Source organism: Gopherus evgoodei, chromosome 22 (assembly GCF_007399415.2).
Source record: "Gopherus evgoodei ecotype Sinaloan lineage chromosome 22, rGopEvg1_v1.p, whole genome shotgun sequence".
NCBI lineage: Eukaryota > Metazoa > Chordata > Testudines > Testudinidae > Gopherus > Gopherus evgoodei.
In genome coordinates, this window is record NC_044343.1 from 13,984,140 (window position 1) to 14,010,439 (window position 26,300).

General features: G+C 51.0%; 1 protein-coding gene across 5 annotated transcripts in view; it reads right to left on the reverse strand.

The window, feature by feature from the left end:
* Nucleotides 1–2,017: 2,017 nt before the first annotated feature.
* KANK3 (KN motif and ankyrin repeat domains 3) overlaps nt 2,018–26,300 on the reverse strand; it is a 48,093-nt gene continuing 23,810 nt past the window's right edge. For 4 of the 5 annotated variants that reach the window (XM_030540194.1, XM_030540196.1, XM_030540195.1 and 1 more), the window contains 10 exons: nt 21,988–22,069; nt 13,582–15,516; nt 12,557–12,656; nt 12,067–12,315; nt 9,083–9,170; nt 7,824–8,043; nt 6,414–6,556; nt 5,533–5,733; nt 4,517–4,615; nt 2,018–2,608 (listed from right to left, as the gene is read on the reverse strand). In XM_030540194.1, the coding sequence (XP_030396054.1) occupies nt 2,555–2,608; nt 4,517–4,615; nt 5,533–5,733; nt 6,414–6,556; nt 7,824–8,043; nt 9,083–9,170; nt 12,067–12,315; nt 12,557–12,656; nt 13,582–15,516; nt 21,988–22,024 (3,126 nt within the window). In that variant the 5' untranslated portion in view covers nt 22,025–22,069 and the 3' untranslated portion in view covers nt 2,018–2,554. The remainder of the gene's footprint in view (nt 2,609–4,516; nt 4,616–5,532; nt 5,734–6,413; nt 6,557–7,823; nt 8,044–9,082; nt 9,171–12,066; nt 12,316–12,556; nt 12,657–13,581; nt 15,517–21,987; nt 22,070–26,300) is intronic. The other variant, XM_030540197.1, reaches the window with a different exon arrangement.

The window sequence follows — 26,300 nt, forward strand, 5'->3', positions numbered from 1 at the left end:
CGGCCAGAGCCAGACAAGCTGCCCTGCAGGAGCGCCCAACCCCACCACCCAGAGTGCTGCCTGCACGGTGGCGTGGCTGTGGGGGTGGGGGGGGACAGCAGGGGAGGGGTCAGGGGCTGGTCTCCCCAGCTGGGAGCTCAGGGGCCAGGCAGGACCAGATGTGGCCCATGGGCCATGGTTTGCCCACCTCTGCCATAGAACCATGCATTTTTACTGGATAGCACTGAAGGTGTCAAGGTCACATAATGATATTTTCATCTGGGGCACTACAGAACAGGTACACTATGCAAGGCTTGTGACTATTCAGCAGCTTGCCAGGGACAAAGGAAAGTGCCAGTTCACGAAGACAGAACTTCTCTGTACAGGGGAAATCTTGTCAGAAAGTGGTGTCAGGCCTGATCTAGCAAAAGCATCCTTAGGATGCCAAACCCAAAGCAAACGAAAGATTTACAAAGGTTTCTAGGTTTGGTGACTTGGCTGGGCAACTTCATAGATAACCTGACTGATACAACAAAAAATATGAGAAAACTGTTACTTAGTGGTGTGGAATGGCAGCGGACTACAGTGCATGAAAATGAATACAGCAAATTTGGATAGAGGGATATGCAAAAGAAGGGCATGGGGAGCACTCGATTGGCCAGGCATGAATGACGACATCACTGATATGGTAAATACCTGTGCCACATGCCAAACCCATAGGCTAGCCATAGCCAAGAATTAAATATAGGTGTGTCAACTGGTGTTTGGGACACAGTGAGAGCAGATACCTTTACCCTACTGGACAGAGACTATGTGGCTACATTGGATCCAAACTCAAACTACCCAGAGGTAGAAATACTGACGGATGCCACATCCTACCCAGTCATATTGAAACACAAAGGGACTTTTGCCAGATTTGGGATTTCACAGGTAGTGAGGACTGACAATGGATCTCAACCTGTGAGCAAAGACTTCAAGCCTTGTGCAGATGCACATGATTTGAATATACGACTTCTAAACCCCTGCAGGATAATGGGCTTGAAAATGGGGCAGGCAAATTCAGAGTGTTTAGAATGTGGTAAGTCACCTGTAGAGCTTGTGCTAGGATGTCAGGTATGAAATCAACTTCCTCAGCCTAAAATTAAACAGGGTGCAGCTAAAGAACAGAGGCACAAACAGGTGCAGAAGGAAAGAGAAAGATGAAGGCATAAAAATGTGCTACTATGACAAAACCGCGGTGCACCCGAGGGAACTACGCCCTGGAGAACCTGTTAACATTTGGAATAATGGTTCATGGGGGATAAGGCTGAGGTAATTTGACTGGTTGCTCCAAGATCACACGAGAGCAAAACAAGGATCTTTGTTGAGGCAGAGCCATAAGCATCTCTTACTGGTACTGGTGATAAACGTCCCAGATGAGCTACCTCCACACACAGTGCAGAACTTAACAGTAAACCCACCTACACACCAGACTAGGAACATCCTGATAACAACACTGACACATACCAAAGTGATGTCACCTGCTGGGACTATCAGACACAAGATCATTGGATGCCTGGGTCAGTTATCTGGGAAACACACCACCATGACCACAGGAAACTGATGCTGTTCCAAGACTCCCAGCGGAGGTGAGAACACATTACAACACAATGGTCAAAAAACCCAAAAAGACTCATTGAAAGCTACTGAGAAACAGCAGAATCACCTCTCACCATTGCATGAACAATGAGGGTATTCTTTTGTTTAGTTGTTAAAAAAAAAAAAAAAAAAAGGGAAAGATGTGTGGGGTATTCTAATGAAGTTATGCATATGCATGGCAAGGGCACAAACCCAGGAATTGGCAGTCAGACATCTTGCAGGAACTGGGAGCAAGGCAGAGCCAGGATGCAGGGCAGTGACCAGCAGCCCAGCCACTCCCACCAGTTATGTTTCAAATGTTACATAAGAATTCTTGGTACAACAGAGCGTACATGTCATAAAGCAGCAGAACAATACAGCCCAGAGAGGAGAATGGGACCTGAGCAACCACAGCTACAGCTGCATTTCCCAATCAAACTTTTTATTTTTGGTCTTTTGGTTTGTTTTCAGCCTCAGGTATTTTGGAATTCAAATTTCCACTGAAAAATTGAAATTTTCTGTGGAAAATTTAAATGTAGATGATTTTTTCCTATTTTTGCTGAAAATTTCCATGATGAAACCCAACTTTTCTACCAGTTCTAGGTATGATGTTAGAAATAGTGCTCATGGCTGGCCCGGGTAGGGCGACTTGCCCGGTTTAGCCTAGACAAGCATCAAGGTGGGGAGAAGAGAGGAAATGCTGGAAGTGACCCTCTGTTTCACTCTACAGCAGCCCCCATGACACAGATTAGTGCCAGCTGCTTCCCTCCAGTGGAGATTGGGTTAATTAGGCTTAGAATAGATGCCTGTCACACTTGACAGGAATATAAACACACGGGCCCTTGGGGGATTGGGCTCGAGTTCTTGGATGTGATGAGATTATGGGGGAGTTTCCATTTTCAGGACGATGAGGAGTGAGTGCCCGGAGAATCCAGCCGCCTGGGATGTGAAGGCTGCTCTACTGTTTTTTCATTAGGTTGCTAGAGCTCTTCAAGGCTATTGGTGGGGTCCCCTGATGCAGAGAGAGAGAAAGAACATCAGTCACTAAACTTTTCTAGGATGCAGAAACAACAGCCTCCTCCTCAGCCCCACCGGTATTCCTGTGTGTGGGACCAAAGGGGAAGATCCTCTCGATCCAACCCCTGGTGCGCTGTTCAGCTAGGGCAGTAGGAGGACAGGCCCCAGCAGTTCAGTCTGGGGAGCATGAAAAGCCATGCCTGAGCTCTGCTCAGTAGCCAATTCCTTGTTGATGCCTTATGAGAATTTTTCATCTACATTATGAGTCACCCCTTCTCTTGGGTGTAACCCAGCTGGGCATCTCTGGGACAGCCCCTGGGGAGAACACCAATCACTGCAGAACTGCATGGATAGGTTAAAAAAAAAAATCTCTTCCAATTTCATCAATTCAGCAGAGTGGCTCCTTACGCCTGGCCCAGGGTCAGGACACAATTAAAAGTTTGATGCTGCTTCAGAGTCAACTAAGTGGAAAAAAAAGCATCTGAAAATATATCTGAGTGTGTGAAATTACCTCTCTGCTTCCAAATGCAGAGAACTCCCTAATGGCTGCTTCAAACTTTCACCCAAAATATGCAATCCCAGCTAAGAACCACTCTGAGAAATGCCAGCCTAGCTCTTCGTCTTCCTAGTGTGTCAGTGCTGCAGCGCTAGGACATATACTGACAATTCTGGAAGTTCGTCCAACTTTCTAATACAATCAATGCCAAACAACAGAAAATCACGTACAGTTTAATAATTATTTCAAATATAATAATGTAATTTACTTCCTAGATTCTGCTTTCCTACCATGTATTGTAATTTACATGCATTTGTATGCGTGTGTCATTGGGGCACTAGGTAAAGCTGATGGTCTGATTGACAGCAATAATTCCTGAGTCTAGAGGCACGATGGAGAAATAACAACTGCATTTCAGAAGAGCTGAGCACTAGAGAGGAACTTCTGGGATGTTCCTTAGAACTCCACCCCTCCCTGGTCTCTCCATCAGGTGGTTGAGTGACAGCACACTAAGCCAATGAAACACCAAGTGGGAATTAGCACAAACTCTCCTTGGGGTGGGTGGCACATAGTTCTGAGGCCATTCAGAAAGACGTCTTTTCCAAATTCCCCCTTTCCTAGGTGTCAGAAGCCTGTTTCACACGCATTGTAGAGCGGATCACTTGACAATTGCCCTGTTCTGTCAATTCCCTCTGAAGCACCTGGCCACTGTCGGTAGACAGGATACTGGGCTAGATGGACCTTTGGTCTGGCCCAGTGTGATCGTTCTTATCTTCTCATGAATAGTTCTCGCATATATGGGAAATCCCAGCTTTTGTTTTGCCCCCTTAACAATTCCTAATATATTCAGTACAGATCACTCTCCCTCAGTCTGGGCAGGCCGGTCCCCACAGAGCCCACCCTGGAGCTCGGTCTTATCAAGGTTTAAACAATTCGAAGGCTGGGGCTTTCACCCCTTCCCTTGGGAGACCTCGCCACTAGCCTTGATGGGAAAGGTTAGTTCCTATCCATTTTAACCTTGCCTTTGGGCAGGTCCATTGGGTGACTTGTTATTCCTTCCCGAGCCCCACCAGGCAAGATCCCTCCCTTTGATAAGCTTACAGCAGAGAGTTCAGTTCCTGAGAGATCCAGGCTGGATTTATTTGCAGTCAGTTCACCCTGCTGTTGTCTCAGGTTTTCATAAGCCTCCCTGCTTGGAGAGGGCTGATGCTGGGCCCTGTGCTAACCACCCTGGCCTATCACCCAGTGAGAGTTCAGCAGCCAATTGCATTTAAAAGCCAGCTCGGGAAATGTCCGGCCTGCAGGTCCCAGTGAGCATGGTGACCTGTTTCCTGCACAGCACTTTGGACGGTCTGGATGGGGCCAAAGCTGTCATGGTTTCCACTAGGGGAGCCTTCGGTTACTTACGGGTGACTGTGCCTTGGGGTTGTTGAGGTGGGCATACATCAATACTGCAATGTTGCTGTGACCGGCCTCCAGAGCAATGGCCACGGCATTGTTCCCATCCTAGGGAAGAAAAGGAAAAGGGTTCCTCAGAGAGCTCCCAGCAGGAGACTTGGTGTGACCATTTAAGTAACACAATACTGAACGTTCGGTGCTTCCAACGCCTTCCAACAGCAAGGGCCTGACAGGCTGGGCAAGTTACGGAACTTCTCTCCCAGGTGAAGGTCCGGGGCTGGAATAACGGATGGTGTGATGACATAGGAGACAGGAGCTAAATGGGAACTGGCATGGCTTTTCAAAAGCAGGGACTGCCAGACCCACCTCCCCTCTTGCTTTTGGACTGGCCGTGGAGTGCAGGTGTGATAGGGCCAGGTGAAACCCGCACACCGACGCTTTCATTCTGCCTCCAAGCAGCTGCCGGCTTCAGCCGGGTTGGCTCCCTAGGTGTGGGCTGTTTGTTTGAATGGGTTTGTGTTTCCATGTGCTTCCATGGGGCAGTTCTCTGGCCTGTGTTGTACAAATCAGACTATGGGCCCTTCTGGCCTTGCAGTCTCTGAATGTTCGGGGCTCAGCTGTTCTGTACAATACCTGGTTTCACTTGCAAACAAGAGCATGCGCTGTGCACTAGTCCCTGTTAGTCAGGCAGGCACCCGAAGCCGCAGATGATCAGCCGGATGCCATGTACAGTGCCTAGTCCAAGTGGACGGTTTGTGAACTCCCGACAGGCTGAGGTTTGTTCTCACAAAGGGGTTAGTCAAACAATCACTGAGCACAAATACACTGGGAAAAATTAAACTCTGTTTGTGGATAATTTGCAGGCCAACACAAGGTGAAAATCCCCAGGCAGGAGCGATTCATCCAGCTCTGTCATACAGGGAACTGGCGAGGTGGCAGCACATCAGTGTATGCAGCACAACGCAGCAGTGGTGAGAACTCAGCACTATGGTCCCTGGGTGTGAGTGGGGCAGGCAGTGACTTACATTATCCACAATGGAGATGTCACAAGCTGGCTGGGCCAGGAGCAGCCTCACGGTCTCCACTCGCCCGTGCTCGCAGGCGCACATCAGGGCTGTGGAGCCCTCCTCATCCTGCAGGTTGATGTCGGCTCCGCAGGCCAGCACGGCTTCGACCATCTCCTGCCTGCCATGGCTGACCGCCAGCATCAGCGCCGTCTGGCCAGCCTGCAAGTGAGAAGAGAGGTGAGGGGAGCTGCATGCAAGCGGACATAGAGAAGAGACCTGGCATGGTCCCCTCCAGCTGGGAGAGGGGATATTAGTAACAACTGGACGCTTTCCTAGACAGACAAGTGCCCAGGACCTACAGGCTCATATTAGGCCAGAGTAGGGTGACCAGATGTCCCGATTTTATAGGGACAGTTCCAATTTTTCCCTCGGGGTCCCAAGCACTGGAAAGGGGCAGCTTCACACAGAAGGCAAATCTAAATAAGGAACATGCTTGGTCCTGCCAGCGACAGAGCACTGGGAGCTCAGCACTGAGCACACACAGGATCCGGCCAGCAGCTGCTTACGGTGACAAGTGCTATTTGGGAGTAGGCTGGTTTGGCTTGTGTTCCCAGACCTGTGTGGAAGCCGCCTGCAGCCAGCCTGTCCCACGCAGAGCTCACTGGAGGTAAAACAAAACTTATTTTGGTCCAAAGCAGGAGTGGCTTCCGAAGCTTAAGGCAACCAAAAGGGGACAGAAACAAGCCCTGTCACTCAGGTGAGCCAGCCCACCTGCTCACAAGCTGTTCTTTCCAACGGTCGGTCGAGACCAGAGGCACGGCCTGGGAGCTCAGCCAGGCTGAATCTGGGGGTTTAGAGTGGAGGTGACGGCTGCAGGGAGCAGCCCTGCTAGCACTGACCTGGCTCGCCTTGGCGTTAACATTTCCCATGCTGAAAAGTCTCCTGACAACGTTCATGTCATCTTCATGCTCCACCGATGCCAGAGCTGCCAGCATGAGGGCTGTGTAGCCGGCTTTATTCTGGTGGTCAATGTTGCAAACCCCTGCAGAAAGAGAAGTGGGGGAGCGCTGGAGACCCCAGCAGGCCGGAACGTTCAGCAGCAAAACTGCCCTCAGCTCTGACTCCAAGAGCGTGTCTCAAGTCAAGGAGCTGCTGGTGCCGAGCTATTGCGCGCTGGGAAGTCTGGATTCCGGATGGCAATGCTCACTGTGCCGTGGATGCGCTGCACTGCTAGGCCAAGGCACAGCCCTAGACCGTATGGCCCCCACCTGTCTCAGGCGCACTCGCCGGGGGATGCTCTGCGGTTTGGAAAGGCCTTGTTCCCTTGATGTTGCCCTATGGTACATGTTTGCTGGGCATGTAAGGGCAAACCCAGCCCCCTCTTGCACAGCTGCGGTCCTGCGGGGAACCCCTTGCTGGATTCCTGGGGCTGCAAAGGAGATTTGACATGCTCTGTGCAGCATGGAGCCCTGGGCGGCTCCATGCAGGGAGTGGAGCAAGACTGGGACTGGAGGATCTGCTGCTGCATGGAATCTCCTGTTCTGTTCCCCAGCCTGCCAGGGGTGAGCCACCTCAGGGCCCACGGAAGCTATTTCAGCTACCTGGGCTCATGACAAATGCCTAATGGCTGCACTGAATAGTGTTCTGCACAAGGCCCACTTTCACATGCCCCAGCAATGGCCACTGCCTGGGCTGTGTCTTGCTCTCTGTACGCAGGTGGCACCTTGGACTGCAGGTGGGGCATGAATGAGGGCAGCAAGATCAGACCCCTTGTCACAGCACAGACACCAAGACCCCGTCCATGTGTTTGTCACTGCACCTGCCCTGCAGTGCCCATGGGCCGCATTCCTGCATCAGATTCTACCACTGCAGGAATCTGTGGGCAGAGGATCTGGGGACCCTGAGGGCAAGGAAATACTTGTGTAGTAGGTTCATTTTCAGGCCTAATTCACCTGACATGTCTCTGTAACCCCAGGGCATGGGCCAGTGATGCGTTCTACACCTCGAGCACAGACTAGTTTCTCGGGCTAGAGCCTGGCCACTAGGAGGCGCTAGGAGAGGGAGTCAGACTGGCCTCCGGCTGTCGGGAGGAGGCGGTGGGTCAGGGCTCCTGGGTGGATGTGTTTCATGGGAGGGCTCGGGAGCAGCAGCCAAGAGGAGCCTGGAGGGCAGGGCAGCTGTTGGAGAGGGAACCAAGGTCTCCGCTCCCGTCTCCTAGTGCAGAACCCTCAGCTGAGCCATCCTCACTTCCGGACCGGACAGGGTCACATCGCGCCCGGGGTAAACAGAGGACACTTTGTGCTACTAACCCGTGTCCAGGAGCAGCTGCACGATCTGGAAGTTGGAGTGTGAGACGCTGTAGTGGAGAGCTGTGTTACCGTTCCCATCCGAGAGATTGACCACGTGGGCCAGCATCCCTGGAGAGACCTCTGCGAAGGCCAGGAGGTGGCTGGCGACCATCTCTGGGACGGAGGACTTCTGGCTGGACACTCGGAACCACTCCTGGAGAAGGATGCTGCTGCTGGACAGCTGGGGAAGGAGAAGGGCAGGCCTCAAGCTGGGAAATGCTCATCTCCAAGGGACCATGCTCACTGGCCAAAGCTGTGGCTGCTCTCAACACTTCCTCTGCTAAGTTTCACCCTAACACGAAGCCTGGGGAGCCAGAGTTCCCATGAGCAGCTGTGACCCAAGGCTGCGCCATCCCTAGCCAAGTCCTCCCATTGCCACAAATACAAAGCAGTGCAATTCCCTACACCTGCCCATCGATAACATAGCACAGATCCGAGCTGCACCAAGGCCCTGGGTGACAGGACAGTGCTGAACCCTCTGGACTGAAGCCTTACACATGGCGCTAGGCATTCCCTGGGCGGGGAGTGGACACGGACAGGAAGCCCCAGGAGGGAAGGCACAGATGTCTGGAGACATGGGTAGCAGGCAGCAGCTGGCTCTATACCTGCCCTCAGGGCTTTCCCAGCATGCTGAGGGGACTGTGTGTGCAGGGAGCATGGGCTGTTCGGCCTCCAATCTCTTAGGGTCTGTGATGCCTGGAATGTCAGGCTGAGCCCAGCCGGGAGGAGAGGTTAGTGACTCAGACCATGACTCCAAGGCTGCAGCACAGAGAAGGACAGGGAGGGATTGGGGGTGGGATTCAGAGATTCCTAGGCCAGAGAGACCCGCTGTGATCATCTCGTCTGACATCCTGCATGACACAGGCCAGAGACCTGCCCAGAACAATTCCTTCTGCACTAGAGCAAAATACCCACCCGCACCTCCCCTAAAGGGGTGCTCCGAGGTGAGCAGAGCGTCTAGCGTGTGGCATGCAGGGGAACAACTAGTCTTCCATTGTCCTGGCTCACACACCTTTTCCTTGTGCTTAGTGTTGCCGATTATGGGCTCTAGCCATGGGACCCAGCAGGGCCGGTGTACAAGGAGTTGCAGAGGGGTTTGTGGATCCAGGCTCCAATGACCTAACAGAAGCCTCTTTGGAGAGAATACCCCTGACTGTGGGTCTCGATCTCACCTAGGGCAAGCCCAGCTGCTTCACCTCTCGGCACCCCCTCCTACTCACCACCTCTTTGCTCTTCACGGCACTGGGATGGCTGAGGTGGTGCTTCACAATCATGCAGGCCTCTCTCATCCTTGGGCTCAATTCAAACCTGTGAAAAGCAGTGGGGGATGGAGTTGTCTGCTGCGTTACCCCAGAGAAGTAGGTGGCCTGCAGAACAGCACGGGCAGCCTCGAGCGGGCGCAGCTGCTGGCTAACAAGCTGATCCTAGAGTTCCTGACGGGTATGTGCCTAAACATCACGCCAACTTCTAGCCACGCCTCAGGGCACACGGGCACAGCCAGGAGCTGCTTTTAAGTCTCTGGCAGGACAGGCTGGGGGGGGTTCAGCAGCTAAGTTAGTTGCTCATTAAAGCACAAAGGTGTGTGTGGGGGGGAATTCATCAGCAATAGACTCAAAGGATTGTTAGGAGAAAAGAAAACAATCCATGTGCTGCTTCCATGCATGAGTGAAGACAGCCCTGAACCCTCCCTCGTACGCCCTGGCCCCACCGACCAGATACAGCTGTGGCTCCCCTTGCCAGCGGATCTCAGCACCTCACATTCACAGATTCATCTGCTACTCCCCATTTTGAAGACAGGACACGGAGGCACAGACAGGAGGGCCCATGGCTCCTCAAGGGAGCATGGAACGGAGCAAGGCCAAAACGTCTGCGTCAAGGCAAGTGCCAGAGCCACAAGATTATCCTTCCTCTTCTGCAGTGGGGACTCTCTCGCCACCCAGGTGCTGGGCATGGGATTCCAACGCATCAGACATTGGTAACAGCCAGAGACTGGATCCAGAGTAAAGGCACGAATATCTGATCTGGTGCAGCAGGGAGGGTCAGGCTAGAGGGATCAAAGGGCCGATCTGGATTCCTGCCTTCCTGAGGGGTTGCCCTGGAAAAAACCCCTGTTATTTCCGTCATTCAGAATCCCATTTGTGTTCTGCACGGGTCCAAAGGCTCCCGGACTGCAGCACTCAGGGAGTGTGCGTTTCAGTCTCTGCTTTCCAGGAGCTCCCAGAGAAATGATTACAGGCCCTAGCAAGCAGTGACACTGGAATGGAGGGACTGCCCTGCTGGGTTAGAACAAAGCTCCATCTAGTTCAGTGTCCCGTCTCCCACACCGGCCAGTCTCCGATGCAAAATCCGGCAGTGCGCAATTACGGTATAACATGGCCAAAGAGAGAAATTTCTTCCTAACCCATCATTTAGTGCAAGGGGCAGCAGCCTTTCAGAAGCAATGTGCTGAGTCTTCATTTGGTCACTCTGATTTAAGGTTTCGAGTGCCAGTAACACATTTAATGTTTTTAGAAGGTCTCTTTCTCTAAGTCTATAGTATATAACTAAACTAGTGTTGTATATAAAGTAAATAAGGTTTTTTAAATGTTTAAGAAGCTTCATTTAAAATTAAATTAAAATGCAGAGCCCCCGGACCGGTGGCCAGGACCCGGGCAGTGTGAGTGCCACTGAAAATCAGCTCATGTGCCGCCTTCGGCACATGTGCCATAGGTTGCCTACCCCTGATTTAGTGGTTGGCTGATGCCCAAAGCATGGGTTTTTTAATCCATTCCAAGCTTTGTGGGTTTTTAATCCTAGCCAATGTGGATGTTCTCATATAAATGTTGTACCTATTTTTTAATCCTGCTGGGCAATTGCCCTCAATTATACCCAGAGGCAGTGAAGTATATCTACTTCCACTGGCTAATCTTGTGTTGTGCAAAAAGGAAGTCTCCCTATTTCAGTTTTACATTTTCTGCCTTGGAGGTGTCTTTGTTCTTGTTTCAGTAGTGCCCAATCCAGCTTTTCTGTACCATTCATTATTTTCTATACCCTTATCATGTTCCCTCTTATTTGTTTCCTGTCTAAATTACGTGCATCTTGTACCTTGCCATTTATGAATGGTTTTCCAGTCATTCAGTGGAAGGGCTACACTGGGGAACACATGCTACCCCATCTCAAAAGTACAGCAAGGCTCTCCTGGAGACATGCTCCCCTGGTTGTCCCTGGAGGCATTACGGCTTTTCTTGCTAGGAGCTTCAGCTAAGGGCAGTGCACTTCCTTCCTCTGGCCCTAGGAGCTTTGGCAAGCTGGGTGCACCTGCAGATCGAAGGCGGCTTTCTTTGTGCATGTTTCATCACAGATTTCAAATGGGCAGATTGCTAAACTGAAATCTGTTTTTTCCCCCAACAGAACAATGTCCCCAGAGTAGTTTGCACCCAGGCCTGTTTTCAACCTTCCATGGTTTAATGAAGCCCTGCTCAAAACACCAAGCAGGGAGAATTCCCCTCGAGCCCCCATAACACTGATACAACTGGCAGAATCTTGCTCCAATTTCCTGAAAGATTCACCTTCTAGCAGAGCCCAGGGCAGATGCCAGCCCCCAAGGGGGAGTGTTTTACAAAGCTAGGAGCATGTGGAAATGGGGGCAGAACGCAAACTGTTTAGCAACCGTAGCTTCACTGGTTGCCACTAATGATGGCTCTAACAGCGTCTGCTGGCAGCACCCAGCTGGGAGATGCTGGCTTGCCCTGGGGGATGGGGCTAGGATGAGTTTGAATGGCCGATCTTTTTACTAACCAATTCAGATGAGATTAGGGCCAACTGAATTTTTTAAACTCAGTTATTATTCCTGTCAAAAAAATACAATTCAAATGTTTCACCAAATGGGTCCAATTGTGGCCACAAAGTTGGAAACAAGATGAGCGTTGTGGCTCCATTTTATGCTGTTCACTGGGGGAGGGAAGGAATCGTCTATGGCAAAATTAGAACAAAGTCATTTCCCTAGACATTTTTGCAGAAATAAAATTGGCTTTTTCAGCCAGGAGAGGGAGACGGCAGCTGGAACCACTCCTGGCCTGAGATGTTTCTGTGGAAGAGGCTCTAGACAACTCCTCCTCCCTCCCTACGGCTCCAGTGGGTTTGGCTGGAGCGCTCTCAGATAACTGGGCCTTTCTGACTAAGCTTGGCTGGAATTCCAGCCCTGGGGAGACTACCCTGCACTTACTTCTCCTTCACCTCGGTGGGGTCCAGAGCTGGTGCGCTCTCTGTCCCCTGCTCCCCGTTTCTCTTCCTCTGCTCTGTGCCCGGCTCAGGACCCTCCATGCTGCTCGCAGCCTCACCCATGTTCACACCGATCTCCTCGTCCCAGGTGTTTGCGTCGTCCTCCGCGTCGCTGTCAGAGCTGGTGGGTGAAATCTTCTCAGAGGAGCGCTCTTCACTGTCCTCCTCCTCCTCGCTGGACGTGCTCTCGTACCTGCCGTGAGAGAGAGCGGGGTCAGGGCACTGCAGTGAGAGCTGCCACCTTCTCCCATGGCGCCCGTACTGTGCAGAGGAAGAGCTGGGGTCACACTGCTCCCTGCCCCAACACACACATGGCATATTGCAATCACGGCAGCTTCTTGCCCTGCTGTGGGACTAGGATGCAGCTGGGATTACAGAGATTTGCGAGTGCTGGAGCTTGCGCCCTGGCAAGAGATGGAATGAAGGGCACATACTCCCCATTCAGCACCCCCACGAACTGCAGGCTCTTCCTCCCGCCCTCGGCCTCGCTCTTCGGACACTCGTCTCGCTTCTTCATGATTGACTTCAGGGCACCTGAGGAAACAGAGATGGGAAAGTCACATGGTGGAAAGGTAGGGTCTCACTCCACCCACCTCCCCACCCCACCCCAAGTTCCTGGAAAGGGGGCTGGGTGAGGTGGCAGGCTGTCCAGGAGAGGCTGGGGTTGAGAGTGCTGGGGGTGAGAACAGGCTGGGTTTGGGCAAGGAGGCTTCCTGTCCAGAGCCTGCTGGGCTGGGGGATTCTCCACTTGTCGCTCCATCTCCCACCCCGAAGGCCTGGAATTTGTTCTTCCTTCGTCTCACTAGAGAGTAACAAAGCACAGGGGAATCTGCTGCTCTAACCATCTGGACACCCCGAGCTTCAGCAGAGCAATGAGCCCAGGCAGCATCCTGCATGTGCCGAGGAAGGCAGCTCTAACCCACAGCACTCGGGGCTCTAATTCTCAATGGCTGCCCCGGTGTGGGAGCTCCTAGCCATGCCCAGGTCTTGTCCCCCGAAACACAAGCACACAATCCCTGCCGCTCTTACTCCTCCCCCAACCTCTCCCCCCCTACAATGGCTCCACCTGTCCTGCTCCACACAAACACTGCGCTCCCCCTCCCCCAGCCTGCAGATCCTCAGTTACCCCACAAACCTCTGGGTTAATTCACTGGGGGGCTGGCAGCATGTGGTTACCAGAATTGCTGTCACATGACCTAGGATGAGGTCATCTGCCCAGGTGCCTGATCAACACAGCCTCCTCTGAGGTTGGACGTCTCCTCTCACTGACACGGCTGAGTAGCTCTACTGAAGTTAAAGGGATGGTGTCAAACCGGTGTGAGTGAGTGGAGAACCAGGATCCTGGGGGGTCAGGCTCCAGCTAACTGCTTAAAAAGAAATGCAAATGGGCATGTTCTGCTAGGGCCTGACAGGCGCGAGGCTTGTCAGCATGCAGCAGATGCTGGCGTAAGTGACTCACCAGCCCCAGGACTCAGAGGAGCGTTACTGTCCTTCTCCAGAGGCCCTTCCCGCGTTGCACTCACACACTCGTGCACTCCTTTCCTGGAGTCCTGGGGAATTAAACGTGCCCTTTGCTCCACTTCCACTGTCCCTGTCCCTGTCCCTCTCTGAGGCACGGCTGTCTTAGTGCCACGGGTGATGTCAGACTCAGCAACATCCACCTGGTTTCCACCTTCTCCGGCACCACTGGGGGTTTGTTTAGACTTATCACCAGCCACACCTGGATCTGTTTCTTCCATTGCTGCATCAGTTCCTGCCTCTAGATCAGCTTGGGTGTCCTTCTCTTCATACTGGGCTGGTGAATCTGGACCTACAGCAACTTCTCTACTTTCCAAATTGCAGTTGACTCCAATGCACAACATCTCTGGCGAGCAATCCACACCCTTATCGATCATTTCCAAGTGGCTGCCCACCTCCTGGTTCTGCATAGGTACTGCAGCCTCTGCATGTGCTTCTACCATCTGAGGTGTGGCCATTATTTCCTTATCTATCAAAGTTCTTGGCCTTCTGGAACAAACCTCTACTCTTAACTCCTCAAGCTCCTTAGTCGCGTCCTTCAAGTGGCCTTCCATCATGGCAATAACCTCTCTCTGGTGGCCAATCGTGTGCTGCAGCAGCTCCATTTCCTTCTCTGCTTCCGTCGGAAGCCCTAACAAGGACTCCACGACCCACACTGCAGCGTCCTTGGTCTCAGTCTCTTGGCCAACAGCAATCTCATGGCATGGCTTCTGAGATCGGTAGTAGAACACAGCCTCATTCATGTTCACCTCCTCGCCCACACCTACAGACTTACACGCTTTCTCCATGGCCCTTGCAGGCCGGACAGCCACCCTGCTGGCTCGCACGTTCCTGTCGGAAGCAGACAGTTTCTCAGTGAGTCTCCTTAACTCTGTGATTTTACTTGCTCGAGCCTTCACCGACTCCAGTTCCCTTTCCAGATCCGCGGGAGCCTCCTGGCTTGCCCTGGCAACCTCTGCGCCCAGAGACCTGGGTGGAAAGCTGAAAACAGAGGCCTCGCTCGTTTCGGGCAGGGGTTGCTCCTGCAAACCCGCCATCAGCTTCTCCTTCTCCTGCTTCAGTTTGCAGATTTTCATTTCTAGGACTGGGATCGTCTTAACTTGTTCCTCCAGCTCTTTGAGTTGCTTGAGGGCAGCAGCCATCTGCTCCCGCACATGCTGCAGATGCGCTGGGCTGATGTTGGTGGCTGGTGTGCTCCTTCCGGAATTCGAAGGGCTCATTCTCATAGAGCCTGTCAGAGATGGGCCAGGTGTGGCTTGGCTGTCCCCATTTCCATTCAAAGGGACAGCAGAGGAGGAGCGAGTCTGGTGAAAAGAAGTGGTACTGGAGACGGAGATCCATGTTTTAGAGGGACTGCTGGGTGGCCCAGTCATCTGGGCATCTCCACTATTCTGCAAATGGAGCTGCTCTAGCTCCAGCCTCCTACTTGTCTCTTGCAGGGTTTTCTCCACCCGGGGATTTCGCATGAGGGATTTGGGGGCAGGAGGTGGGAGGAGATTTATAACTGTCGTTGGAGACATGGGGTTGGAAGCCTGTTTGCTCAGGGGTTCTCTCATTTCTGAAGACCCAGACTGCATTCTGATGCGTGGAGATAACAGGAGCACGTTCCTTCCATCCTCACTGGCCGTGGATGCCAGAGACTCGGTGGAGGTCCATCCACTGGCGTGGCCGCTGGGGCTTCTCAGGGAACTGGGGTGCTGCTTGGATCCTTTCACTTTCCGGTGCTTCGGCATCTTCTTGAGAGTTTGGCCACTCTCAATGTCATCGACATATTTCAGAAAATCGAGGTCTAGCAGGAAGCCGTAGGGGGTTTCCACAGAGTAGGAGCTCCTCTCCCCATCTTCCTGATCTCTGTACAAGAAGGGGCCACCTAAATCTGCCAGGAAAGCCAAAAGGAAACCATTGGTACAGTCAAGAGAGACCTAAGTTTGTCAAACCCATCTCCTGTCCCTGTCTCCAGAGGTGCTGGAAGTGGGGTGCTATGGGTGCGGCAGCACCCCCTGGCTTGAAGTGGTTTCCATCTTATACAGAGTTTACAGTTTGGTTCAGCTCTCGGCACCCCTGCCTGTCTTCATGTTCTCAGCTTTTCCTGCTGGATGCAGGGCGAGTGATTGATGCCACAGAAAGTTCACGTAGGTGCCCAAACTAGACGAAAAGGCCTGGGGCTTTCTCACCTGGCAGAAGATGGGAAGCAGGGGTCTGGAATAACCCCATGGGCCCTCTGCTCTGAGCACCACTTGGAGCCTGTGGGGAAGCCTGGACCCGTGTGAGTGTCACACCCAAATTTGAGGGTGAGGATTAATTCAGGGTCTTTGAGAGGGAGGTGAAGCAGCATGGTCAGTCCATGGACAGAGGATGCTAAACTGGGGCATGTTCAGCAAGGATAGAGCTATGAGACAAAGTGACCTGTGGCCGGATCCAATGTCCATTGACGGCATTGGTGGCAATAGGCTTTGGATCAGGCCCAGAGAGAGGTTAGGAGTTTGCGCTTCATGAAAAGGCCTTCACTCTGGGGTTAAAGTAGAGGGGAGCAGCGAGGGTGGGGGATGCCCAGCTCCCCAACCCTGCCTAGTGCAGCTGCCAGCCAATTCAGGTGTATGGCCAAGCCCCGGAGCATCTGAAGGAAACCCTCCGTCATTAGTACGAATGGATAGACAGCGAGAGTGTCTGACCCCTGGGATCCCCTCTCCACTTGACTCAGGTGAGCGACACTCCCACTAGATTAGCTCTGAATCCCCACTAGAATCCTGCTAGAGCTGGTTGGGAATTTTCTGTCACAGTGATTTTCTGACACAAAATGCAGTTTCTACAAAGTCGACGTTTTCAGTGGGAAAATCTTGATTTTACAAAATAAAATATTCCATTTTGTCTGCGTTTGACCCAAATCAGAATATTTTATTTTGCTGAACTGACCCAAAACAGAACATTAGAAATCTGTTCAATAAAACATTAAACTACATTTCCCTGAAGCACAGGGCCTTGTAGGAATTGTAGTTCAGCCACGCCCCCTGCATTAGAATCATAGAATATCAGGGCTGGAAGAGACCTTAGGAGGTATCTAGTCCAACCCCCTGCTCAAAGCTCAAATCATCCCAGCCAGGGCTTTGTCAAGCCTGACCTTAAAAACCTCTAAGGAAGGAGATTCCACCACCTCCCTAGGGAACCCATTCCACTGCTTCACCACCCTCCTAGTGAAAAACTTTTTCCTAATATCCAACCTAAACCTCTCCTACTGTAACTTGAAACCATTACTCCTTGTTCTGTCATCAGCCACCACTAAGAACAGCCGAGCTCCATCCTCTTTGGAACCCCCCTTCAGGTACCTGAAGGCTGCTATCGAATCCCCCATCACTCTTCTCTTCTGCAGACTAAATAAACACAGTTCCCTCAGCCTCTCCTCATAAGTCATGTGCTCCAGCCCCCTGATCTTTTTCGTTGCCCTCCCCTGGACTCTCTCCAATTTGTCCACATCCTTTCTGTAATGGGGTGACCAAAACTCGACACAATACTCCAGATGTGGCCTCACCATTTCCCCCAATCTGCGGCAATGGTCCTATTAATACAGCCCAATATGCCATTGGCCTTCTTGGCAACAAGGGCACACTGCTGACTCATATTCAGCTTCTCATCCACTGAAAACCCTAGGTCCTTTTCTGCAGAACTGCTGCTTAGCCAGTCGGTTCCCAGCCTGTAGTGGTGCATAGGATTCTTCCTTCCTAAGTGCAGGACTCCGCGTTCTCTCCTATGAGCCAAGCTCCCTGGAGGACTATATCTCCCATAATGCAGTGTAGATTTCCCTCAGTCCAAGCTGTGTGGTGCATCATGGGAGATGTAGTCTGGGAAAGGAGTCTGGTTCATAGGGAGAATGGGACTCCTGAGCTCCCATGAGGCAACGTACCACAAAAGATCCACACAGTTTAATGTTGAAATGATTGGAAAGAAGCATTTTGAATCATTTCAACTAAGTGAACAGCCAGCACAGTTTCATCAAGGGCAAGTCATGCCTGACTAACCTAATTGCCCTCTATGAGGAGATAACTGGCTCTGTGGATGAGGGGAAAGCAGTGGATGTGTTATTCCTTGACTTTAGCAAAGCTTTCGATATGGTCTCCCACAATATTCTTGCCAGCAAGCTAAAGAAGTATGGGCTGGATGAATGGACTGTAAGGTGCATAGAAAGCTGGTTAGATCATCAGGCTCAACAGGTAGTGATCAATGGCTCCATGTCTAGTTGGCAGCCGGTATCAAGTGGAGTGCCCCAAGGGTCGGTCCTGGGGCCGGTTTTGTCCAATATCTTCATTAATGATCTGGAGGATGGCATGGACTGCTTCCTCAGCAAGTTTGCAGATAACACTAAACTGGGAGGAGTGGTAGATACGCTGGAGGGTAGGGATAGAATACAGAGGGACCTAGACAAATTAGAGGATTGGGCCAAAAGAAATCTGATGAGGTTCAATAAGGATACGTGCAGAGTCCTGCACTTAGGACAGAAGAATTCCAGGCACTGCTACAGACTAGGGACCGAATGGCTAGGCAGCAGTTCTGCAAAAAAGGACCTAGGGTTACAATGGACGAGAAGCTGGATATGAGTCAGCAGTGTGCCCTTGTTGCCAAGAAGGCTAATGGCATTTTGGGCTCTATACATAAGGGCATTGCCAGCAGAACAAGAGATATGATCGTTCCCCTCCATTCGACATTGGTGAGGCCTCATCTGGAGTACTGTGTCCAGTTTTGGGCCCCACACTACAAGAAGGATGTGGAAAAATTGGAAAGAGTCCCCAGCAGAGGGCAACAAAAATGATTAGGGGGCTGAAGCAAATGATTTAGAAGGAGAGGCTGACGGAACTGGGATTATTTAGTCTGCAGAAGAGAAGAATGAGGGGGGAGTTGATAGCTGCTTTCAACTACCTGAAGGGGGGTTCCAAAGAGGATGGAGCTCGGCTGTTCTCAGTGGTACCAGATGACAGAACAAGGAGTAATGGTCTCAAGTTGCAGTGGGGGAGGTTTAGGTTGGATATTAGGAAAAAGTTTTTCACTAGGAGGGTGGTGAAGCAGTGGAATGGGTTCCCTAGGGAGGTGGTGGAATCTCCTTCCTTAGAGGTTTTTAAGATCAGGCTTGACAAAGCCCTGGCTGGGATGATTTAGTTGGGAATTGGTCCTGCTTTTCAGCAGGGGGTTGGACTATATGACCTCCTGAGGTCCCTTCCAACCCAGATATTCTATGATTCTATGAAACATTTCCAAATAGAAATTTCTCAGACTTTCCAGTTTATGAAAAAGTTCTAAATTTCAACTTTTCATCCCAATTTATGTGAAAACAAATGTTGACATACAGGAATTTCCTGCTGGGTGGAAATGCTGGGTTTTGCTCAGCTCTACCAACAGTCCACAGAGAGATATGGCTGCAGCCAGGGCCAGCCTTATCTAGGGGCGAACTGGAAGAAAGCCCAGGGCACCGTTATAAACAAGGTGCCTCCAGAGCACGGATACCCCTCTCTCTGCTGCTCTGCTGGTGCCTGCAGCCGCAAGGCTCCTGCCCCCTGCCTTGGAGCTGCCCCGGCCAGCTGCTCCTGGGAGCTTCCTGTCTGCTGTGGGGGAGAGAGGGAGGAAGGAGGGGCTCTGATGTCAGGGTGTCCCTGCCCCCACCCTCCACCCAGGTACCCCTTTTCCACAGAGCAGGGTGTGTGTGTGTGAGGACAGGGCTCACCAAGAGAGGGACGGAGCTGCTGGCAGCTGCTGCAGTGTCTGAAGGAGCTTTCCTTCAACTGCTGAGTGCTGCTCTGTTAAAGGGCCGAAGCGTGGTCTCTCACACACTCCCCCAGCTCACATACACTGTCTCTTTCACACTCACCCCCCAACACAGACTTATACTGTTGTTGGTTGTGGTACTTGCTGGTACTTCCTGCAATGCGTATATATTCTCTGTAATTTTATTCTTTCAAAGTGCTGTTATTTTAGTTTTTTGACTGGTTTGTGCAATTCGTAATTTTATTTCTCTCTCATGCTTACACTGAATTCTTTGAGTAGTGAGTTCTAAAGCGCCTAACCTGTCCTGGCTGGAGTAATTATCATTATTACTGTTATCATCATATTGTGCTTTGTCATTCATTATCTAACGTGGTACAATCAAATAACAGTATCCTTCTAGAATGTAACTTTAGCTTGTACTCACCTTAGCAGTGTCAGTTTAAAAAACATTAGCTAAACACATAACTTTAGACACCGGGCAGATGAAAGTTGCTTATTTTCAAATTGTATTTTTAGTTATATCTGTAAAATATCTATTTTATTTGCATGAAAATAACTGCAGTTCCAATTCTGATACCAACAGCAATGATGGAGTCAAATGTTAGTGAGTCACATACATGATTGTGATTGGTAAACATAAATGCCAAAATAATTAGAAAAATAAATTCCCTTTCTTAATAAAAGAGAAAAAACCCTTATCACATATTTTAAAATTATGTTTTTAGTGAAAAACAATTGACTAAAGTAGATAATGGCAGTAACACAGATTTTAAGCAGATTTTATTTATGTACCTCTAATAAAGATAGTGTACAACGTATCAAACATGTGTTTCTGAGATCTGTGTTAAAGATCCAGAACTGATACCTCAAGGTCTGGGACTGGGAATATCTTGCTGTATTATCTCCTGATTATTCTACATTTACATATAAACTTTAAACGTGGCTGTCAAAAACAGATGGTTAAGGGTTAATGTCTCTTTTACCTGTAAAGGGTTAAGAAGCTCAGTGAACCTGGCTGACACCTGACCAGAGGACCAATGGGGGGACAAGATACTTTCAAATCTTGGTGGAGGGAAGTCTTTGTTTGTGCATTTGTTTTGTTCTTTGTTCGCTCTTGGGCCTAAGAGGGACCAGACGTGCAACCAGATCTTTCTCCAATCTTTCTAAAACAGTCTCTCACATTCAAAATAGTAAGTACTAGCTAGAAAAGGCGGATTAGGCTTATGTTGTTTTCTTAACTTGTGAATGTGTATTTTGCTGGAAGGATATTTTTATCTCTGTTTGCTGTAACTTGTATCTTAGGCTACGGGGAGGGAGTCCCTCTAGTCTATGTAAGCTGAAGACCCTGTAAACATTTTCCATCTTGATTTTACAGAGATAATTTTTACTTTTTTCTTTCTTTAATTAAAAGCTTTCTTTTTTAAGAACCTGATTGATTTTTTTCCTTGTTTAAGACCCAGGGGGATTGGGTCTGAACTCACCAAGGGATTGGTGGGGGGAAAGGAGCAGGGGGGAAAGGTTAATTCCTCTCTGTTTTAAAATCCAAGGAGTTTGGGTCACAGTAGTCTCTCAGGGTAACCCAGGGTGGGGAAAGGCTGGGAGGGGGAAAGGAGGGGAAATGGTTTATTTCTCCTTGTTTTAAGACCCAAGGGGGTTGGGTCTTGGGTCCCCCAGGGAAGGTTTTGGGGGACAGGGAGTGTACCAGACACTGGAATTTCTGGTTGTTGGCAGCGCTATCAGATCTAAGATAGGAATTAAGTTTAGAGGGGTACATGCAGGTCCCCAATTTCTGGACGCTAAAGTTCAAAGTGGGAATAATACCTTGACAGTGCTTTAATTGGTGTTTGTATATAATTTTGTCTTTCTTTATATAAACAATCAGACACAGTGCTCCGGTCAGCTAATTCCTACGTTATTATCTGCAAAAACCCTAGAATTTTCAGGTACCCAAGCAGTCCCTGGAATCACGGTTAAAGTTTCCTCCCTTCTCCCAATCTGAAATGGTGCCCTGGGTGAGCCAGGAGGGCCATGGGCTCTGGCAAGATGCAGCCTCCATGTGACAGCGCAAAGCCACATGCCAAGCATCAGGCACCACAAGCCACAGCAGCAGCGCAGAAGGGTGGCAATACACCATATGCCAGGCCACACTTCTGCGCTGCTGCTGCTGGTGGCGCTGCCTTCAGAGCTGGGTGCCCGGCCAGTATCAGGCGGCCCTGCCAGTGCTTAGGTCTAGCTTCTGGCATCTCTTTCAATACAAATTAAACACTAGGGGAGGCAGCAGGGCCCAGAGGTGATAGGGGGAGGGGAGGGAAAGCCCAGGGAGCCTGTGGGGGCCAGGAGTGATGGGGGGGAGATGCCAAAATACAAGTTCACCCAGGGTGCCATTTTCCCTAAGGCCGGCCCTGGCTGCAGCCTTGGAGGTGCAGACGACTGATTAGGCTGCAGCCCCTGCCATTTGCATTCATGGAAGAGGCTGATCACCCCCTTCCATCTCTTTTTGTGGGAGGGCTGGGGGTGCCCCATCTCTACATTCAGAGCCGAGTACTGGGAGAACACATCATCCTGGCACCCCTTAGGTAGGAGCTGCCCATGTCTTTACCTGGGAGATTCTGGTTCAGGTGTATGGGCTGTGCCATCTTCTCCTAGGGGATCACAAAACCATAGACCAGCGGACTGGAAATCTGAAAAGACATTATGAATCCAGAGTGAATTCCTTCCTGGTAGGTAGGTTGTGACTCTCAGCAGCACAGACTAGAAGGAAGCCCGTCTATGCAACCCCAACTGCCCTCCTGGCTTCACACCCCAATTCTGCTTCCTACACCAAAACATCACAAAGAAACCCCAGTCACAAGGGGAACAGCCTCCTGCCGCATCACACCACCACACGGTGAAACCGCCTCCCTCAGACAGCTCTGTGCCCAGACAGCCTCAGCGTTCCTCCTCCTGCAGAGACGGCCCCATGGAACGCTCAGCTCAGCAGGAGCCAGGAGCCTGCGTTTCCCACACAGACTAGACGGGAACCCTGTGTCTCCCTTTCCCCAACTCCATTCTGCAGCATTTGTGTTGGCTCTTGCCCTGGAAGCCTTTAGCCACCCCCACCCCATCTGGGCAGCCTGCTTCAAAGCACAGCATAGGAGGATTAGGGGAAATTGTGGCTAGACTCTGCAATGCATTCTGGGGCACAGCGGGAAGAGGGAGATCTGAAGTGAAACTTGGAAAAGAAAATATAACCTGAAAGATAAGGGAGGAGGACCCTGCTCAGGCACCAGTTGCATCAGAGAAAGGGGAAAATCTGTATCATGCCCCAGCTTCTATTCAGCACTTGTCAGCTGGCGATCTTGAAGTAGCATAAGGACTGCTGGAGAGAGCACTGGACCGAGGCTGAGGAGACCTGGGTTCTGGTCCTGGCTCTGCTGCTAGGTGACCTTAGGTACAAGTCACCTTTCTGTGCCTCAGTTTCCTTATTTGTAAGATGGGGAGAATGACACTGACCTTCTCTGTAGATCTGAGGCAAAGCACCACATAAGAGGTAGGGATGGTTATTAAAATGCTTTACAATGAAGATCACCTTCCCCAAGATCCCTAATGCAAAATCTCCATGTGGAGAAAACTGTCCTGGAGACAAGGAGGAGGCTTGAGCAAGAGCTGGGCTATTTACTGAAGACTGGGAGTGTAGGGGAGTCTGAGACACGGAGAGAGGAAATGACTCACCCAAGGGCACTCAGCAGTTAGGGGCAGAGCTGGGAACAGATCTATGGTGCACCCACCACTTGAATACTGTGTCCAGTTCTAGTCACCTCATTCCAAAAAGGATAAAGTGGAACTGGAAAAGGTCCAGAGATGGGCAATGAAAGTGTATGAAATGGCTTCCATACGAGGAGAGTCTAAAAAGACGGTTCAGGATAGAAAAGGAGGTGATAAGGGGCGATACAATGGAGGTCTATAAAATCATGATGTGGAAAAAGTGAACAGAGTTATTTACCATTTCCCACAATATGAAAACAACAGGGGTCACTCGATGAAATTCATAGGCAGCAGGTTTAATACAAACAGGAGGAAATACTTTTTCACACGATGCACAATTAATCTGTGGAACTCATTGCCAGGGGATGGCCAAAGGTATAACTGGGTTCAAAAAAGAACTAGATAAGAGGATAGGTCCATCAATGGCTATTAGCCCAGATGGCCAGGGATGCAACCCCATGCTCTGGGTGTCCCAAAACCTCTGACTGCCAGAAGCTGGAAGGGGAAGACAAGGGTGGATCACTCCATAGTTGCCCTGTTCTGTGCACTCCTCTGGAAGTTCTAGCTGGTCCTTGTCAGAGAGAGGAAACTGGGCTACATGGACCATCGGTCTGATGCAGCATGGCTGGTCTTATGAACACAGGTCTCTCAATTCCCAGACCAGGACCCTGGCCACTAGACCCTGTGGCCATAGTTAAGGTAACAATGGAGGTGGAGGGGTTTCTATCTGAGTAGGGCCTGGGGCTGGCTGGGACGTGACACACACACCAAAATGATCTCTTCTGGAGGAGCCACGCTCAGCTCCCACTGCAGTCTGGCACCAGTGAGATTTTAGAATCAAACTGTCTGCAAGGCCTAGGGTTGTAAGTGCATTTCTGGAATGTTTTCTAAGCCATTTCTGGAATGTTTGAAAGGCTTTTTGGCCTGTCTCCCACCTCAGAGGGAGGTTCGCTCTCCACTGCTGATGATACCCCCACCCCCAGCGAGGGCTGGGGCCTTATGAGCATTTCACACAGCATATGGACGGAGACATTCAGGCCCAGGACACTATGGCCAATCCCCTCCCCGCTGCTTAGGGAAGAACTTCAGGGAGCGTGTGCTCATACCCCCGTTCTCCCCTGCCGGCCCAGCAGCCCTCCCCTCCAGGATTGCAGCGGGGCTCAAGGGATCTCATTGGCACCCAGGGGCAGTTTGGACAAGGTGATTCGGAGGTTTGGGGTGAGCCTGACCTAGGCAGGAGCTTTGTGCAGTGGAACTTTGCCCTATTTTAAGGCCTTGAGTCGCAGGCTGCATCCCTCTGTTTCAGCTGGGCTCGTCTGTACTGCAGGGGGGACTGGTTGCTATTGGGTTCCTGGTTACAGAATTGGCTGTAGTTTTTTATACCACCCTGGCTACTTTATGGGCGTCGTTGCGATCAAAGCGAGGGACACCAAAAGAGACAGCTTTTACTTCCCAGGGAACAGGCCAGGGTCTATTCCATTCTCTCTGCTTTGGGAGGACACAGTGTTGGTCTGGCTTCAGCAACACACTTACTGTAATGCTGCAAAGTCTCCGAAATGCAAAGTGAAGCGTGAAGAGTCTGGTGCAGATCCTGGGCTGTCTCCAGCTGGGTTGAGGTTGCTTTGCACCCCCAGCGCAGCATAAAGCAGACTTCCTATTAGGAAAGTAAAGGGTTAACTGGTTACCTGGTAAGCATAGGCTTACTGTTAATCCCTGTGGCTGGCTGTGCCTGGCTGGCTGGTGGGACCCCATCCCTGGCAATGCCTGCAGGACCCCAGCCCCAGCAGCCCCAGCCCTGCCGAGTGAGCTGGAACACCCCCAGCCATGCCGAGCCAGCGAGACCCCAGCCCTGGTGGGATCCCAGCTCCTGCCTCGCCATGCCAGCCTGCCACCAGAGCGACATCAGTTAACAGTTAACCAGTTAAATGATATAATTTTAATTGTTTAACCAGTTAACTTTTTAAACCAATATTTACATCCCTACTTCCTATTGTGTAGCTTGGTTCCAGCACCAATGATCTAGTATCGGTCCAGAAATCCTGCGAGGCAAATGAAGTTCTCCCACTTTTCACTTCTGGCCTGTTAGTCTCCCTGCTTCGTTCCCAAGGTTTGCTGGATCTAGGGCATCTCCCACCAGTCGTGGGTTGGACAGTTGGCGCCTAATTATGGTTACATGAACAGAGCTGGAGGTTTTCTGGATGTCTGACATGCTCAGAGCAGGAACCATAAATGGAAGGGTGGCCAGTGGGCCACTTTGGGCCCGAAGCAGAAGGCAGAGACTGCCCTGCTCCAAGTGTCATGGTAGAGATTGGTGTGGAGGGCTTTCCGTTCACCTTGTCCACGTCTCGCCACACTCAGCAGTCGCTGATTATCTCTGTTGCAAGGGGCTGTTTGTGAGCTCTCAGCGGAGCTGCTGCTCTGAGTCATGCCGGCTAAAATTAGCTCCTTGTACATGGAGCAATTCCATACTAGGTGCAGAGAGAGAGAGAGAGAGAGAATGCTGCCCCTGCTTCACCGATAACACAGGAGGTGCCAGAGATGAAGCCCAATCTGAGTCATTGTCAAGGAGAGTGCACGGGAAGGGGGAAGGGACAGTAGCCAGGGACGCAAGAAGCAGCAAATCAGACATTTGAGGAGCTTAGGCCACAAGAGGGCCTGGAATCCTTTTCACCCTTTGCATGGCCAGATCGTGAACATGAGGAGGGAGGAGAAGCAGAGGGAGAGGATGAGAGGAGACAAAGAAGAGGAAGAGAAAAGCAAATGGGTCACGGAGTGGCAGGGCCAGCTTTAGGAAGTGCGGGGCCTGATTTGAATACCCAGTGGCAGTCCGGGTCTTCAGTGGCGGGTCCTTCACTCGCTCCGGGTCTTCTGCAGCATTGAAGGACCCACTGCCGAAGTGCCACCGAAGACCGAGACCGCCCCCAGATGAGTAAAAATTAAAAACTCAGGCACTCTTCTTTAGGGCACGGGGCCGTCTTAGGCACAGGGCCCGATTCGGCGGAATCGGCCTAAAGCCAGCCCTGCAGAGGGGTGCAGAGCTGAACAATTTTAGTGTTTCCTTTAATCCGTGTACTCGGCATGTTGCTATCACAGTGAAGACTCATTAAAGATGCCCAGAGACACCTCAGTCACCCTCCCCAGCTAGCCACAGGACAATCAGGATAACTC